Below are 19,296 nucleotides of genomic sequence, written 5' to 3'. Positions count from 1 at the left end.
CTACAATGTACTTAGCACTAAGGCACTGCGAGGTTTCTGTTCGAAACATAAGTTAAGGAGCTACACACCAGAGTTTACACAACTTTCTGCACAGTGCGGATGTCAGACGAGTGATGTATTCCTTCCAGTCCTCATAAATTGGCAGTCAAACCACACCTTCGGTCACATGCAGCATCACACTGATGTGGATGTTAATTTTATGTACAGTATGGTACAACGTTAAAGAAAACATGCTGTCGCATGAAGTTGACTTTCCGCGAGGCGCTGCTGAGGAAAGCCGGAAAGAATGCCAAGCTGATTATGGTCCAGAGTTTTTTTCGGCATTCTGTCCCCATGCATATATCTCTTTTTTCACACCCGCAACACATCGATTACCTCTTCTAGCTGCTGATTTGGCTTTTTCCTTTCTGTGGTCGCGTTTCGTGCGAAATGAGCAACATTTTCTGCGGACTAGATTATCCATGTGTGAGTGACTTGATCCATATGCCACTTAACGCGTACAGTACACGTTGATAAACAGTAATAAACATGCTCTTCTTATTGACAGATTCATGCACTAACACTGCGCTTTGGTTTAATCGGCACCTACATCGCGGAAACAATAACAAAAAACGCCTTCACAGACAGGCTGACTGCTGGAAATGCTGCAAAGGCTTGAAATGCTACAAAGCAAGCGATAAGGATTATCAGTTGATGTCTAAAAAAATGGTGTCATTGCATGGCATCAATTTTTTGGGAAGGAAGCATTCAAGTATTTTTTATTTATTTACACATACTACTGTCTCTTCTCTTAGAGGCATAACAGGGGTGGGCTACACAGCATTTGTTTACAACAATGTCAAAAACATAGTTAGGCATTTCTTTTTGAAATTGATTACTTAGCAATGCACGCAGATCACCGTCTAAGTTATTCCGTAATTTAAAATTCTGTGGACCTTGATATGCCGGCCTGTTGACATTGCAGATCTGCAAGCTTGAGCCATTTTCGCAAGCCACCCAAGACAAACACATTAGGTAAAAAATTGTGAAGCGTAGTAGTGATGTCATTGTTAAAGAGTGCAGGAAGACGGGACACATGAAAGGAAGACAAGCAACACAACCACTGAAGCAAATGGATCATTACCAACTCGCCTAAACAGAAGCTTTAATTTAGTGGCGATATGTTCACTTTTTCAAGAACTGGTGAGCGGTTTCAGCAGCTTTACATCGTACCAGTCTTTTTAGTTTTCATTTACCCACTGCAGTATGTTTTTTCACATTCACACTGCTCTGATACAATAACTACCAGCCCTTCTGACATGTATGATCCTGACAAAACTCAACGAAATTTGGGTGCGCAGGAAAACTCATATGCACGCGCCATAACCCATAGCAACATTTCCAAGGCAATCATGAGGGAACATGCACGCTCCATTCACTGGCATAATGCCAGGCAACAGGTACACAAAGCACCACGCATCAATGAAGTTTTTCCTACACAGCCACATTTTGCAAACCTTTGAGACTGACAAAACAGAAGATAGCAGTGCAGCACAAGGTCATGACTGACTCAATATTTCTGGATGATAGGATTTAACAAAAGTGGACATGGAAAACTCTGTCAAACATGCACATAGCTAACATACAACAGAGGAGAACCGTACATTGGTGAGTTGTTGGTATACCATGGCAACAGCAACACCACAAGACAATGGCACAGGATCAGCACAGCCCCCTAGTTCTTCTGTCAATATCTTTTGGTGCTTCTTCTACCACAGATTGAATATTCTATATTCAGTACTTCTCATGATAACTTGGTATCTTGCAAATACTTTTTAAAATCTATATTTAGAATGAACTTAAACACTTGTACCCATTCTTGAAATACTCTTAACATGGCTCAAGATATTTTTTTTCTGGGAATCGGGCGGGGGGGGGGGGGGGTGAACGAGATGCTGGCAGAAAACTTCAAACATGTTTGCTATGTCCTTTTGCATACATTCCTCCCAGGTATTTTGGGGGACACTGTGTTATCTGCTCTTATAAGTAAACACAGGTTTTTTTTTAATGCTCCTTTCCTTATTCTCAATTTGCTGTTATCTATTGTTACAACCCTACTAGGGACACGTTGTTTGACCCCTCGTTGACCTTACGAAAAAGAAAAAAAGTTGTCTCGGGGAAACTACCCGTGGAATCTCCCACGCACGCTCCCCTGTGTCGTACCGTGAGACGCGACCGAGGATGGACAAGATGACGAAAGCAAGCGGGCAGAAGCGCATTCCCGAGGACGAAGTAGCAGCGGACCTCCGTATCCTCCTCGCCCATTCCCACAGGGCTCAGCGTGCTATGTGCGGCGACTCTTCCGATCTGTGAATCGTGTGGTGAAAGCGGCGGAGCCTCAGTGTATTTAACGAGTGTCCTGAGTACGAACGATCGCTCTGGGCCCTGACGACAAGGCTCATCCAGTTGCTCGACGCTATGAACTTTTAATTCTTGACTGTTCGCTCTTTCTGTTTCCTTTTAAATTATGTAATCAAGTTTCATGAAAAGTGCCAGTAAACCCGTTTGTTTTTCGTTTTCCCAAGCTTGAAGTTTCATATTTCTTCAACCCGAAGTCTCGGACACGTTACCCAACGGAGCCCGGGTTCGAGTGAACCCCTGCGCCACAACACTATGAATTATTTACTTTTCACTGTTCAGACATTTTGTACCGTTGAACATAGTCTCAGCAGATACTTTCTTGTTACACAGTACTCAGTACCATAAGTATCTGTTTTCATGAAAAGTATTTTCAACAAATATGTTTTCCGCTCATGTGCCCAAACTTTGACCTACAGCAGACAGATCGGAGAAAAACTCAAGAAGACTTAACAGCCACTCAATGTTATTTAACAATATCAGCATACGGTGATGCCAAGTTCAGCAGTACATAGTACCACAACTTGTTTGGCAGACTTCGCTACAAATGTATTAGGCTGTCTTGCCATGCTGTTGCCAAATACAAGACATGTTAACCAGTTGTAGCATTGTCATTATGAGCAGGCAGTGGTGGTGAAAAACACCTGCAGTAGAAAAAGAGAGAGAAGAGGCTATCAAATACAGATGCTTTGCTGAAGCATGTTGATGATCTCTGTTATCACTTGTTATGTCAAACTGAACTGGTAGCCGCGTTCACACTCATTTGAGGTGCTGAATCGAGCTGGACTGGTCAGAAACGTGCTTATGGAGTGTCTTTGTACGGTTATGAAGGCATCAACTGTACAGCAATTGTAAACGTTGTCACTGTCATTTTGGCTCAGGAGGGCTAATATTTTAGTGTGAAAGTATTACTTCACAAGGTCTAACTGGCTCAGAGAGTTGGTGTGAAGCTCGACCTTGAGGATGACTTTGGCAAACATAATAAAATAAATATTGCCGCAACTGGGATTCGAACCCGTGGCGGCGCGAGCAGATCAATTTCGCTGGCCTGTGCACGAGAGCACTATGCTGCTGCCGCAGACGACCCCGGCTCGCGTTAAACTGCAAAACGCGCTCGCGCTGTGCATTGCATGTCGTCGTCTTCCATCAACTAAAACTACTCTAGAACTAATCACGTCGCCAGAAGTGCCGACGACCTACCAAAGCAAAACCATGAGACAACCAGGCTAAACACGTGCTTTCACACATACACTCGGTTTAACTACGTAAAACCCTACCATTCCCGCTCCTCCCTTGTGCGGTACCCGTTTACTATACAGGGTCACAGTGGCTGAGCTCGCGCACTGCGCTCAGTTTTTCTAAGAAAATTAACTCTGTGAACTCGCTTAATATAACAGGTCAGGCCTGAAGTGATCAATTTCGAATCGCGTCACACGGAGGTACTATCGGCAGGCAAAATTTACGAGGTGGGAGTGTACGGGGAAGAAGAAGAATATTGGTTTTGGGGAAAAAGAAATGGCGCAGTATCTGTCTCGCATCTTGGCGGACAACTGAACCGTGCCTTAAGGGAAGGGGTAAAGGAGGGACTGAGAGAAGAAAGATGTGCCGTACTGTATGGCTCCGGAATAATTTCGACCACCTAGGGATGTTTAACGTACACTCACATCGCACAGCACACGGGCGTCTTTGCGTTTGGCCTCCATCGATAACGCGGCCGCCGCAGTCGGGTTCGAACCCGGGAAATCCGGCACAGTAGCCAATCGCCACGTAAGCCAATCGCTGGAAGTGTCTGAACGAGGGGACTTGCATTCGCCACACGCTGGTAGCATTTTCAAAGCACTAGGTCGCGAGGAAGCCCCACAATAACTTTTCTTCCCCGAGAACACGCACCCCAGTAACTTTTGCTGCTGGTGGTATATACATTTACGCGGTATGAACTCGACTCTGTCCGATAGGATTACGCAGCAGTAAAAGCCTCCGAAGAGAAAAGTGACCATAAGGTACAACTGCTGTTCTCCCAAAAATTAGTACAGTACTAACGCAGGCCGTGTAGGTAGCCGCGCAGCACGGAAAGCTCACCTTAACTGGCTCCAACGTGTCATACTTGAACACTGCAGCATAACTTTTTTGCTTGCGCTTAAAGATGCACTAAGTGTTACAACAAACGCAAGAATAGCACCAATCCAGCCACAGATACAAACGACCCGCGGCACGCAGGACGATGCTGATGTCGATGGGCAGGTCGTCCCAGGCAGATGGCGCTACAACGCTACCTACGAAATGAACTTTTTCTGCAACTGATACGAAATGCGCTGGAAACATGGCTCACAATTATTAGGAAATGACACCACAATAGCACCATAAAAACAATGAAAGCTGACAGCAAAAATAACGAAAGTACAGATTGTAGACAAAACTGCCAACCATAAAATAAAAACCGAAACTGCAATGAATGCATTCGGAAGGCAACTTCACCATTTTTTTTGTCATCGAAGCGCTTTGACCTACAGCTGCACCAACTTGAGTCTCAATTATGAAGCGTGAAAATGTTATTTCTAAAACCGGCGCCATTTTCTTCTTGTCAGAGTCGCGACATCGCCTGCGTCACGGCAGCGGCAGATCTGACAGGCATGAGAAGTATTTCAAGCAGAAATTTACAAGCTACATGTGTACACCGTAGGTCTAGATACTCTTTCTCGAATCAAATGCTCTTTCGTAATCGAAACAAGATTGGTTTCGGTTCCATAGCGTGCACTGCCATCAGACAGTACACGGACCTCTAGCATTAATGCCCTCCATCGAAATGCGACAGCCGCCGCGGGATCGAACCCGCGTCTTTCGGGTCAGGAGCTGAGCACAATAACCACAGGAGCGCCTGAACGGAGGTGCTGGCATTCATGGAGGTACATGGAAGATATGGCGAAGCTATTATAATTATGCAGTCTCAACCCCTTTTCTCGAGGCGTCATATCTCGTTTCACAATTGGACGGGTAAAGATTGCAGGCTGAGATAAGCCGCGTTTACAAGAATACAGCAGTGCCGCACCGCCTATTTCGCGGACGCGAGATGCCACTATTCACATATGTACTATCGGGCACAAAAGTTTGCGGGACGAGAGTTCTCGGAAAAACGTTTACTGCAGCTCCACCTCGCTATTCAATCGCCAGATAATGTATGAAGTATACTAAAGAGTGCTTGGCTAATTTGGCCTAGCTTGGCCATTGTCTGGGCCCTTGGCAAGTTTTGACTATCATAATGGCCGTCCTTTTGACGTGGTCACCAACCACCATGCCCTATGCTGGCTTTCTTCGCTAAAAGATCACTCCGGTCGCCGGCCATGGCTCGATGGACTCTCCATCTACAAGAATATAGCATACGTGTCGTATATCGGTCGGGCTGCAAGCACCATGATGCTGATGCCTTGTCCCGCTCCCCGCTACTGGCCGAGCTTGCCAGCCTCTCTGCCCTCGAATCCGCTGCGCCTTTGCTCAACACCTGCGACATGACTTCTGAGCAGCGTAATGATCACTCTATTGCCTCTCTTCTTGACTTTCTCTCTGTCCCATCTACGGCACCAGCGTACCGCACGTAGAAAATTTGTAAATTGTAGGGTTTAACATCCAAAAACAACCCGGCGGCTACAAGTTTCGCCTTGGTGGAGGGCTCCGGATTAATTTCAAGCACGTAAAGAAGACTGAAGAGACATACACTTAATGTGACCATGCTGCCTCGAGAACTTTTGCATAGGCTGTCAGAAGCAAAAGGCCAAGGGCTATCCCGAACTATTTCCTGCGTAGTGTGTCATGGTGTCAGAAGCTTCAAACCATTTAGGTAAAGAGAGCTAATTGATCAACAGCTTAGAGCGAGACTAACACCGTTCTTGCTTCAGGTTGTTGATCAATTTGACCTCACCATGACATTTGCTAGGCATCCTGGTTAGCTTAAATGTAGAGTGACTGCCCAGGCAAGCAGTGGTCCTTGGTTTTATCCCCAGACTAAGACGAATTTTTCTTCAGCTGCAAAGCATCTGAGGAAGCTGTCTAGCTTTGCTCTGCAACCGTATAACTGCGATCAAGTAGAAACTCATGCGTAATTACAGCCTAATTGAAATGCACTTCACATCTAGTGTTTCCCTTAAACACTTTGGACTACAATCTGAATGTGCATTCCAAGAGCATCTTCCATTCCCCAATATTATCCTTGCCCTAAAACAGTTAGCAATCTGAAACTCAAAACAAAACAAGAGGATCCATGCTGACACTGTCAACAGGAAGTTTCTATTCAGTATTTAAGAATATATGCATCCTATTGTAGCGATATTTTTGATACAGCATTGTGTACACAGACTTACGACACACATCAATTGCACACTCACTTTACAGTTCCATTCAGTGCCTCTCATGATGAACCTCCATGTCTAATCTTTGGTTATAAGAAGGTTTTTGCTGCAGTGCTGCCTCCATTACCTACCCCTTTCCAATTTCCTATTCTTCTTTTGCCAAGACTGTGGAGTCTGATTGCACCTGTTTCAGTTAATAGGTATATTTAGCAGGCTAGTAGCTGCAGTCCACAGAGTGTTTGAAGTTACTTTCCTTGCAATGAAATAAAATGTAGCAGGAAGCTTTTAGACAACTGGATTCTTATGCTGCAAACCTGTTGGACCTAACATGTGCTTTCTGGCAGTTTCTCAGGGTCATCTTTCTGCATTTTTGGAGTACACTGAAACTTAAAATTAGACACAATGTTAGATAATGGTTTGTGCAACATGCATGGAAGCAACTTCACATTTTTTTGCCGTGGCTGCAATCCTAGCAGGATGACCTAGAGCATGAACTAACACATGCTGACGTTTCAGTTTAAATTCCCTGTTGGGCTTTCTAGAAACTATATGCTTGCTGCATGAAGTCGAGGGTTGGACGGAAACCTGTCTGGTCGGGGCTGTACGTGGAGAAGGCAGAACACCGAGCAAAATAAAATGGACTCCTAAATGACGTTTCAGCTCCCACATGAGAGCCTTGTTCACAAACAGGTGGAGACCTGTAAGGCTGGCTATTTAAGCTTGAAAATGTGCCCTAGGCAGCGGGCGTATGCACTAGGAAGTGCCCCGTCAGTGCGATTAAGAGTGTGTTTGGTTGGCTGGATCATTAAGGATTCTAGATATAGACAGCTCTGGAGATTCTTTTCTGTTTTCAAAATGCACGCGTTGCTTAATCTATATGATGCTGCTTGCTTTCAGAATTTTCGAAGAGTACATTTGACGAAGCTTTCTTGTTTGCAACATGATACTGGTGTTGTTTCAACCTTTCAACGAAGTTTCCACTTTCACCCACATGCACATGGTTTTACATTCTCTGCACGGTATACTGTACACTACGCCCGGAAATTTTTTTTTTTTGGTGCGGACAACAGCTTTATACCTGGCTTGAAAAGCGATGATATTCTAGAGTTTCGTTTTTATTCATTATTCTCAGCAATCACTGTCTGCAACTCTCTACTAACAATCATCACATCATCTCGTACAGAAGCATCATTCCATAAAAGGTTTAAAAAGTGTGTACTTTTTAATTACCTTCATTTGCCATGCCAATGAACCCTGTATTTATTGTGTATCGCTTTTATTGCTTGAGTGCTTTTGTATAGTATTGTGTTCTCTTTTTGCCATATTCCTTAATGAGTTTGTAAAATTGAGCATACTTAATCTAATTTTTTGTTGTGATTGTTAATTCCTGCTGTACCTGTTTTCCGATATGTAGTTGTTATCTACCATATGTTTAATATGTGTCATATATACAATTAATAACAGGAGGTCCCCCTGACAGTTTCTACTCGGGGCCTCCTCCTCTACTAATTTATTTACCTCATGCCTGCAGTAGTTTTTGAATAAACAATAATGTATGTCAAACAAAACTTTGCAGTGGTTATTCGTCATCTGCATGCCGCCTTGCTCACATACTGTTAGATTCACACCGCCTGCTAAGCTAGACCGCATGCTGAAGGTCAGATTTTGAGTTAACGGAATTGGTATATTATTCCAAGATGTTAAATAGGCCAAGGTATTTGGTCCTGATGATATTCCTCCAGTGTAATTCACAAATTGTGTATGATTCACCTGCTTTGCTAAAAGCTTTGCAAACTGTTCACATCACCTTTACAAGAAAGTGTTGTAATCACTTCGATACGTACAGTTAATCATATTACTTTAAGAACAAGCAAAAAATTTATGTTTAGGAGTGCTTTTTATCTCAGGCCTTGGATTAAGCATGTGAATTACATTTGGAACGAGGCAGCCATCAGCTCCTGGTTTATTACAGTAGAGATTCGGTCATTTGCAAAGTAATTTCAGAATACAGCTGATAGTCAAGTCTGACCTATACTTGAGTATGGATGTGTTTGTTGGGGCTTGCATACATGGCCACTTATCAGTAAATTGAAAAAATTCACAACAGTGCTGCTTGATTTCCACCGGGAAATTAAAGACAGCAACTCAGAATGACAGAGCAAATGCAAACTGAAATAGAAACAGCAGCAGAACGACCACGGGAAAAATCTTTGATTAAAACCTTTCTACAATATTTACTAGCTAAAACTGCTGTAAACTGTGAGAAATATACTCAACCAACAACTTAATTGCATAATCAAGCATTTCAAGGTAATAGCTTTCCTTAAAGGGTGATGTTTTCCATTCTTCTGTTTTTTTACCTATCCTAGAGTAGAACAGCTTAGTGTCAAGTACTGTTCATATATTATCCAATGGTACTTTCTTCCATGATTTCAATGAGTAGACTGTTTTCTTTTTCAATATTTTTAACTCCTTGGATGCTATGGGGTGGCGCAAGTAACTGTTAAAAAATATATTTATGTTCAGAGAAGTAGCCACCTTTTTTTTCTTATTCTGAGGACACTAGATAAGCTCCAAGCCATCAAAGGGGGGCCCACTACACAACATCAAAAGAGTCATTATGCATTGGATAAAAGGAGCAAGCACATAAACCACGCATGGAAAGCAGGTCTCTAAGTGAGAGAAGCTTGCACTTTCAGAAGCAATATCACTTATGTTTAGGACCTACCAGATCACAGATTGCAGAAGATATGTGGATGTCACATCGAGCTCAGATTAGACACAGAGCAGTGGATGCGATATTAATAATGACTACTGTTTGCACAGTTTATTTAGGGGAGGTTGTGCTTAGTGGGATGTTTCCCTTCCTGTGCCCAATGTTAAGATAAGACAACAAGTATATGCCATCATGAAACTGTTTGCAATAGTGTCTAAATTAAGGAAATGATCTTACAGCCCAATACACTGTTCTAGGTCACCTGACACAATTGACACAAGTTCCTTTATTTCAGTTTCGCCTAACCAATCATGCGACAACGTCGCCCGTAACCGCGCGCAGCTTTCATGAGAGGTGTGAGATAGATATGAACGTTTGACGATTCCGCAATTTGAAAAAAAAAAGTGCCAGAACCCAAGACGAAGAATGGGCAAAATGAGTATGAACTGTCGTTACAATTTTTGCACTAAACCACGCAAATATACGCTGAAAACCTACATCATACAAAAACCACTCCGGCAGGGACATTATAGCAGCCCCGCTAAGAGCCCCGTAGGCTTGCCGGTGCCCTCGTGGCGCCTGATGACGCATCGATGACAGTAGCTACGAAAGCCGTGTGGTCTCCCTGGTATTCAGCCGCATCCACGAACCTGGCGTGCGCATCCTTGGCATGAAAGTCGATGAGGAATTTCGATGAGGAAAAATCACCGACAATGAAACAAAAGTGCCAGAAGGAATGTTGGCTTTCTTATTTTGAAAGGCCAGGAATTTTACACACTGCCTGTGACACTCACCTATTCGCACAAATGCAGGCCAGGCTAGCGTTACTACAATACAACTTGGGCCTGGCAGACGCTTGCATTTGTCGGGAACGAACGTGGGCAACACTGCACTTGGCTGCAGCGTCTGTTTTGGCAACATTGCACTTGTCGGGAACGGGCATGGGCAACATTGGGCTTGTCTCAACGGCTAGCAAACGGAAATACGCAACCTGGCTCTATGAACTGAGCTGCGACTCCTGTCCAATTTTTGTTGCGTGTAACCTGTAACCTTCGCAGTGTCCACTATCGCCACCGCCAACCTTAGCGGCGAATGTGCAATGTCCTGTCATAACGCAAGTGCTATCTGGAAAATGATCGAGCGCTGAGGGCACCAGCTGTGCGAGAACCCTCTTGTGCTACCCACGGCATCAAGTCTGCAAGAACCGAGGCTCTCGTTAAGCTATTTAGCAAAGGAAGGAAGAGAAATCAAGGGCTCGTTAGGACATGCATATGAAGGAAGCCATCAGTCAGTGAAACCGTGGAACGCATAAGGTAATGATTATTTTTCTTTGAGTGTTGATCAACGAAAAATTAGTAGAGTAATAATTTTGTACCTCAAAGACAGTTGATTAAAAAGGGTCGCCGAGGTGTCAGTGATTATGTCCCTCGGCTGCTGACCCGAAAGACGCGGGTTCGATCCAGGCCGTGCCAGTCGAATTTCGATGGAGGTGAAATTCTAGAGGGGCCGTCTACTTTGCGATGTCGGTGCGCGTTAAAGACCTCCAGGTGGTCAAAATTTCCGGAGCCCTCCACTACGGCGTCCCCCACAGCCTGAGTCGCTTTGAGACGTTAAACCCCCATAAACCATAAACCAGTTCATTAGAAACTAGACGAAAAACAGTCGCTTGTCATCGGTGAGATCCGAACCTACGTAATCTGCATTTCGCGTACGGTGCTGCACCATCTGAGCTACTGCGGCGGTTGTCCTAGTATTCTGCCTTCAAGTCGTTTATTCCCATCATAGGTGCGCGTTATAGTCCAGGTAAAGAGTGCCTAGTATTCTACCTTCAAGTCGTTTATTCCCATCATAGGCGTGCGTTATAGTCCAGGTAAAGAGTGATCTCAGATCACATGACGCACCCCGAGCCCGCCATTTAAAAGGCGTACAGCAGGAAATAAATGTATACAGTACAGTGGTTCAATCGCAGATAATAAAAGGTTACACCATTACTTGTATAGCACTTTTAAAACACATACCGGGTGATTCACCTGTAGGGCATTACACAATTTTTAAAAACAGGCTTTGTGAGCTAGAATAGCGCTTTTTTCAGCATAGCACTGTGGTGTAGTGCATTATGATACAGCTAAGGCGGGCTAACTAGCAAGCAGGTTAACTAATATTCAATGGTTAACTTTTTAACTACTAACTGTTAGGCTCCTTGATTATGGAGAGGCCTGTATCCCGCCATAAGTAATATCCATATCAGTTTTTAGAGTTTTGAAAATGCGGTTACTCTCGCCGCTGTAACCCAACAAATTTTGGCCGCATCGCGCCAAAATGCATGCGCTTTTGAGAAGGTTGCAGGCAAAGCAACCTCTCCAGTGCACGCAACTCGCCGAAATAGCCAAAATTTGTTGGGCCACAGCGACGAGGGTAACCGCATTTTGAAATTTCTAAACACTGATCAACATATTACTTAAGGTGTACTGCACGCCTCTAAATAATTAAGGATCACAAAGTGATCAAGAGAGGGAAAACCTCAGGGTCTTTGCCGACGTTTCGACAAGTGAACTTGTCTTCGTCTGGGTAAGTCCCCTTGTCCGCAAGTCTTCTTGTCGAAACGTTGGCAAGCACCCTGTGGTTTTCCTTCTCTTGTTCACTTTGTGATTATCAAGAACCATCTGACCAACTCTCTCAACCATTAACAATTAAGGTGCCTAACAGAACTAGTTAAAAAGTTAACTATTCATTGTTAGTCAAGCTACCTGCCAATTAGCACGTCTTAGCTCTATTCTAATGTACTGCACTGCTGACTACGTTATGCTGAAAAAAGCGCTCTTGTAACTCAAAAAGCCTGTTTTTTAAAATTGTGTAAAGTCTTAGGTGAAACGCTCCATATAGCATATACATACAGAACTGTTGTATATGGACAGAAAATACATTTAAACAAGAATACACCGATGTTTCCTCTCTCGTCAAGGCTGCACGAATTTCTCGCAAACTGTTCTTTCCAATATCTATATTTGAAGATAGCAGGTAGTTTAGCACATGTGGCATTCTAAACCGTAGCATCCGATATCCGTAGTTGGTGCGGCAAAAAGGGAAAAAGAAATGGCTGTATTTGTGTTGGGTATAGCTTAACCTTCAAGTACTCACCAGCACCACCCCGAACCAAAGCAGCGGAGGCGGAACGTGGACATTGAATGTAATACCGCAAGTAGGCCTAGCACCGCAATGATCGTCGGATAGTCAGACTGAATATACGCCCACCTACTTCTTACCAGTTGTGCACGTTGCAGATTTGCCAGCAGTCGTAGAGCACCACTACTTTAACAGATAAAAGCAATTTTCTTTACAGATGCCACATACCACAGTCTTATCGCCTCTCGCCTCACTGCCATCGCGCTGATAAAATAAAACTACCAGTTATTGGTAATAAAAGAATTATCACCTAACCACTTAATCTAGCAAAATAAAGCCGATTATCGGTAAATTGAACTCGAAGTGGATCGAAAATTAACCCGAATTATGTGGAGGTGAACTGTAGTGGTGAAGATTGTGCCAAAGCATCAGTACGAATAAACCGTAAGTTCGATTTCAGCGAGTTCAAATTAGCGAACTTTCGCAGTGCATAGTGTTGGTGCGTGTTTTGTTCCAGCGGGTAAAACGGGTGCGGCTGCCATTCACCGCATTGATTTGTGCGCCTCTGTACAGGGCGGCGGCGGCTTCTTTAGCGCGATGTCAAGCCCTTTAGAGAGCTCGCCTTCCATCCGGGCCTTGGGCCGCAGGTGTATTCCGACTGTAGCTGCATCGGGCCACGCAAGGCAACCTCGGCCACATGGAGTCCTGCCTGCAAGCAGCAGCGACCCTAGTCGACGACTACGCGGCCTACTGCGGACTCCAGTGCGCCCCAGCTAAATCAGAATTTGTGCACTTACGTCCCTCCCCCCGGGACACAACTCCGCTTCGCATCAGTCTCCCCTCGGGTCCGATCCGGGAGGCCAAGGAGATCCGCGTCCTTGGCCTCTTCATACACCACCATAGCCAAACTTCGCACGGTGGGAGACCAGGTGGGCCGAATGGTCCGCCGGGTCTCAAACAAGCGGGGCGGATTACGAAGCAAGGATGCACTGCGGCTTGCCCATGCTTTCGTAACGAGTAGAATCCTCTACTCAACTACCTACTTGCACCTGCGCAAACATGATGATGACCAACTGGAGGTCATCCTGCGGAAAGTCATCAAGCGGGCTCTCGATCTTCCGATCACCACGTCCAACCAGAGGCTTCTGGCCTTGGGAGTGGTGAACACATTTCGGGAGCTTCGAGAGGCCCACTTATGCAACCAATACACGCGTCTTGCGCAGACCACGTCCGGTCGCCGCCTCTTGGACCGGCTACACATCAAACACGACTACCACATTGATGAAAGGGAGAGAGTGCCAGAACCCTGGAGACGCGCCCTCCGGGTCCGACCCCTTCCCCGCAACATGTCCAGTGAAGACCATAGCGGTCGTCGCCAGGCGCGCGCGGAAGCGTTGGCGCGATACTATGGTAACCAAGAACATGTGTATTACGTAGACGTTGCCGGCCCACACCACGGGGGTGGTACACGGCCGCAGTCGTACACAACACAAACACAGTTAACGGGCTCACTTTCAAAGCCTACAGCGCAACACACGCGGAGGAGATTGCAATTGCTCTGGCTCTCACGAATCCCAAGTCAAAACACATCATCACCGACTCGCGAGGGGCCTGTCGGAACTACGAGTTGGGCTGGGCTCCCCCGCTTTCCTGGCGCATACTGGAATATCGCAGTCGATCTGAAGATCCAACTCCACGCAACCTGATTTGGGCCCCCGGTCACCAGGGCCTCCAGGGAAACGAACAGGCCGATCAGGCCGCCCGCGCACTCTCTCCCCGGGCTATCTCCCTGTCCTTGGAAGGGTACTCCCAATCAGACAATCTGGCCATTACATTCAAACAAATCACCGATTACTACAATGAGGAGCACCGGCGCTACCCGGCCCCTTGTAAGGGTCTGGATCGCGCTGACGAGCGGCTCCTCATCAAAATTCTCACTAACACTGTACTGTGCCCGGCGGTGCTTAAACACTTCAATACATCCTTTGATGGCACGTGCCAGTTCTGTAGGGAGGTGTCTGACACCTTCCACATGGTTTGGGCGTGTCAATCTAACCCATCTATCCCCCCCAACCCCAACCCCACCAGAGAGGACTGGGAGGCGGCCCTGCTCGGCTGTCAAGACCTGAAGAGCCAAAAGGCCTTGGTTCAACGGACGCGGGCGGCGTTGCTTGCCAATGGGGCCCCGGAATAGGGGCTCCACCTAGTACTGTGAGGGGAAAGGGCCAATAGGGTCCTACCCCAATCACCTTTCTGTAAAAATTTAATTGCTTATAAATGTTTTTCACCACCACCACCACCGTGTGCGAGAAGGACGTCCTGTCGGTGCAGGCCGAGCTGACGCGCTGCCAGACGACGTGCAAGGCGCTGGCGCCCTTCTCGGTGGGCCTCTTTTTGGCGCTCTTCGGCACCTTCCTCAACAGCGCCCCTGGCATGAGCGCCACCATCCGGTGGGTACGCCCCTTTGCGCCCCCGCGCGCACCAACCGTCGACTGTCGCGCAGGACCGTCGGGGAGCCGACCAAGCCGGTGGCGTTGGGCCCGCAGTGGGTCTCGGTGCGGCTCTTCGGTAAGTCTTGCCATTGGTCCTTTGCGAAGACTGCAGAGTGGCGAGTGGCACGCAGGCGCCATCTTGGCGCCCATCTTGTTCGGCTCCATCCTCCACCGCAGCTGCCTTACGTGGCAGGGCCTGTGCGGCGGCCAGCGTGGCACGTGCATAATATACGAGAACAGCAGCATGAGCTACAACCTCTTCGGCTTCCTCATTTTTCTCAAGACGCTGTCGGTGGTCTTCTTCTTCGCCGCCTGGGTCACCATCCGCCACTGAGCGCTGCGCATTATTGTAGGCCGGAAAAAAAAATTACGCAAACTTGTACGCTGAGCGCGCCCGTCCATGCCAGTCTGTCAACAAAACGAGATGCGGGGGCGCTTCAATCCAAGCTGAAGGGGCGACCTCGTTCCCTCTGAGCCCGGTGGTTCACGTTCACGTGCACCCGTGGTCCATCTCGTGCCGGTGTTTAGAAAAGGCTAGAAGTGGAGAACACGCATGCATTACTGCGATAATTAACACCATTTGCATGTTCCTGCTAATGAGGAACGATCACAATACCTTGCATCTGTCATCTGCGCATATTGGCATGATCCATTCCTTTTGGTGCGAGCGTGACGTTGCGAGTTTTCTTGCGCGCAGATGGTCATGCATTGACGGGTGAGGTGATTTTCAAATACCAATCGGTGTTTGCGATCGTCTCTGGAGAAAACGTTGCCGAAGCGGCGTCAGTTCTAATCGGCTTCTGCGAAGGCACGGTTTTCATTCAGAGTCGCTGCGTGGCTTAAATCTGTCGGGCGTCGGCTAGCTGTATAGCCGATGCCAGCTAGACCAGAGCTACTTTTTAAAACCGAATCGAATGCGAACAGTTGGGCTTTGCCACCGAATGGAATAGGAGTCCCGTATTTTTACAAATATGCGCTTAGGTGTTCAATACGCGTACAACGAATAGCCGTGCTAAAGAGTGAGGCGGTAGCGGCGGCCCTCTCGTACCGTGCTGTGATTAATGCTACTGTTCTGTAGCAGTATGAAAACGCCATCTACACCAGGGGCTACACGTCCGTCACACGCGAAGCAAAATTTCCAAGAGAAAACTCAGGATATGAGAGGAGCGAGAGCGGCATCAAGGCTGCACCCACTTTTGGAGGCCATGTGTGAACGCCCCCACGTTAAATACGAACCAGGTTGCGGTGTCGGAGTGAACACTTTTTTTTTGTCAAATTCTCTTCATTGCCCATTATTTCAAAACTCGAGATTCGATTCCTCTCGTATAATTGTCAACGTGCACTGTTTGATTCGTTGGGCGAAAAGTATGGGTGGATATTCGATTCGCTGCTCGAAATTTTTCGAATATTATCACAAACCTAGTGAATGCACTCGCATGCGTCACGAAAGCGCCCTTTTTGATGAAATACGATCCACGTTTCTGTAGCCACATGACCAGAAACGAAACAGGTTCATAAAATTACGCAGGGCACTTTTCTTCCATTTCTGATGGCCCATCTACTCATTAGCATACAATTGTAAGGCAAAGTATACACTAGGTTCACCTTTCTTCGCCGAAAAACAACGCGGTTTTGGGGCTATTGTCCGCTGGAGCACGTCCCAAAAGAGGAGCGCATCCCAACAATCAATAAAGACGTGTTTTATTGACTCTGATTTGTGACACAACAAGCAGTCAGCACCCCATGTTAAAAACAATCTTTCTCCTCTATCCATGTTTTAGCAGGAAACGTACCAGTGTACAACTTGAAGGAAGTGTCTTCCCCCTCGCTGGCACCACCATTTTCCTTACACTTTTCAAAACATTTCCTTCTCGGCCTGCGCTATACAGGGTTCGATATATTGGCTCTGGGAAGACACAGTCAAGCAAATCTTGTATCAATTTTTTTATGCATGACATTGGAAAGGTATTCCAAACTGAAGCGAGCATTCAGAAATCGGAGAGCAAAGATGAGCACTTTCAAAAATCGACTTGCACTTTATCGCATCCCGTCGACACTGGAAATAACAAAGTTTTGCAAAGACGAAGAAAGCCTCACTTGAATAAAAGCCCGCAGGAAAGCTTCGCGTTGATCCCGAAGAAACATAAATCTTGACACCACCTGCCTCAGGTACAAGTGTGGCAAGGAGAGAGACCACCTTTTCTCAAAACCAGAAATAGATTATCACGTTTAGTCCGCTGCCATGAGGACCGCCAAACAAAAACCGCGAAGAGACGATAAAGAAAGACTTACCATTGCCGCCGTATGGGATACGATTCCTGGGAGTTGAGCCGGATATTTATAAATACAATGTAATTTTCCTTCTTGGCCTGCACAGCATTTGTCGAAGCAGGATGGCTGTACGACACTGCGATGAAGATGCGTGGTCTGTCCAATATTACTTCAAAGAAAACATATTTAAGCTGCTTGAAGTGTACTAGGAGCTATGTTTTGGAGATGAAGTTATGAGTTTGATGGGACAGCTGTGTTCCTTGAAACAGTTCAGATTTTTTATGTGAGTGAAGCGCATGTCCGCTCCTGATATTTGAAAGTGCAGTCCAGAACATATGTTGTTTTTGACCTATTGTAAACTTGCGAAACCGGGAAAAAAAGAAAGGCGGTTTTGTGGGCTATTGGTTGCGTGCTCGCCCTTTTTTTTGTGCTCGCCTTTTGCGTGCTCGCCAAGTTTTTTTTTCTCTTTGCTGATTACGCCATTTGGGGTTTTATGGACCACTTTTCCTGGATGCCGACGCGGCCGGTTTTCGTTGCTAATGGGCAATATAACGCTTTCGCAATAATAAAAAAAATCCTGGCCCCGTCTCATAGCAAAGAGGAGAGACAAGGACATTTTCGGCATAAGGCTTTGTCACCTAGATGATTTCTGAAAGGTGGTTTGCTTAAACGAGCGCGAAAAACATTTCACACATCGCCTCTCTCAGGGGTCTCAAACATGCGGCCTGCAGAGCATGGTTGTGAGTACCCGCTGGCACTGGAGAGTTGATCCTTATTGCTCCGTAAAAACTTCACCCTGTAATGATCTGTAGCCAAAAATAGCTACTCGTTTACGTTGGGTCATACCTGCGTACATCGGTAAGCTTTCCGTGAGGCAGGGGTACAATCAATAAACGCAACAGCGAAGAAAAACTGAAAAAGCAAAATTTAGTCCACTGGTGGCCATCTTCTGACTTATTTCCCCTGGAGACCTCCGTCTTCCTCCTCCCTCTATTCTGCTCGTGGGAGACAAAACACAGCGAGGTAAATTTGAGACCCCGGCCCACAGAGAGTGGAGTTCGGAGTCTATTGACTGCATTTCAGGAGCCATTTTTTCCCCTCGAAAAACGCGCCTCGAAGGGCGCCACACTTGTATTTCCCACGATCTCGACTCCATTATGGCGTCCCCGATGACGTTGCAGCAGGAACTCTGATGGGCAGGTTCTGGGGTTATTTAGTGTAATAATGGTCACTTTCATTCGATTCACCTGGGCGTGGAGGTGGTCACAAAAATATTCTCTACTCCTTGGTTTTAAAAAACAAATGAGGCGCCTGGAGTACGGCTGGATGCTCTACTAGTGTCTTATGCAGGTTGTTTCACGTCACTTGAATCTAGGATTAAAGTGGCTCGCCGGAGCTGTTTGCAAGCAACCACAGATTGTTTCACGCCGTGTGGCGCTCCTCAGAGTATTAGAGACAAAGCTCTACTACGCCAGTCCGAACCGGAGTTTTGCTGCGTGCTGCCCGTGGTTGCATCGGCGCCCTTATAGGAACCGGATCTACGTCTATACTCGTAAACGCGTAGTCGCTTCGCCGCGGCGTAGCTCCGCTCGATCGCTAGACTTAGTACATAGGCGTGTACTAGTTAGTGTGGTTAACCATGATGACGTCATAGTATAGTAATGAGCATAATTATTAGTAAGCGTACTGTCCACATGTAATATATAATTGGAAAGAGAAAGCTTAGCTCACACTAGCAATGTTTTTCCAAATGTAGCGCGAAAAAAAACGAGGGCACAGAAGAAGGCATCGACACGACACGAGCGCTGTGCCTCCTTTTGTGTCCTAGTTTTTTCGCGCTACGTTTAGAAAAATGCAAATGCTCCAACTCACCCAGCTTAGCATACTTGTGCATAACACTAACACGTGACGTGACCTTCAGCTTAACCTTAAAAAAAAAGCTTTGCGAAATGTAACA

General features: G+C 46.2%; 2 protein-coding genes across 2 annotated transcripts in view; one reads left to right on the top strand and one right to left on the bottom strand.

Moving 5' to 3' along the window:
• The window catches only part of LOC144132018 (solute carrier organic anion transporter family member 4A1-like), a 69,053-nt gene extending 55,806 nt beyond the window's left edge, over window positions 1-13,247 (top strand). Inside the window, exon 2 of the mRNA XM_077664474.1 lies at window positions 13,150-13,247. Within this exon, the coding sequence (XP_077520600.1) occupies window positions 13,150-13,189 (40 nt within the window). The 3' untranslated portion in view covers window positions 13,190-13,247. The remainder of the gene's footprint in view (window positions 1-13,149) is intronic.
• The window catches only part of LOC144125662 (atrial natriuretic peptide-converting enzyme-like), a 996,499-nt gene that overhangs the window by 236,199 nt on the left and 741,004 nt on the right, over window positions 1-19,296 (bottom strand). The gene's annotated exons all lie outside the window — the stretch shown is intronic.

The sequence above is a fragment of the Amblyomma americanum genome, chromosome 1 (genome assembly GCF_052857255.1).
Source record: "Amblyomma americanum isolate KBUSLIRL-KWMA chromosome 1, ASM5285725v1, whole genome shotgun sequence".
NCBI lineage: Eukaryota > Metazoa > Arthropoda > Arachnida > Ixodida > Ixodidae > Amblyomma > Amblyomma americanum.
This window is presented reverse-complemented; position numbering and strand designations above follow the sequence as displayed.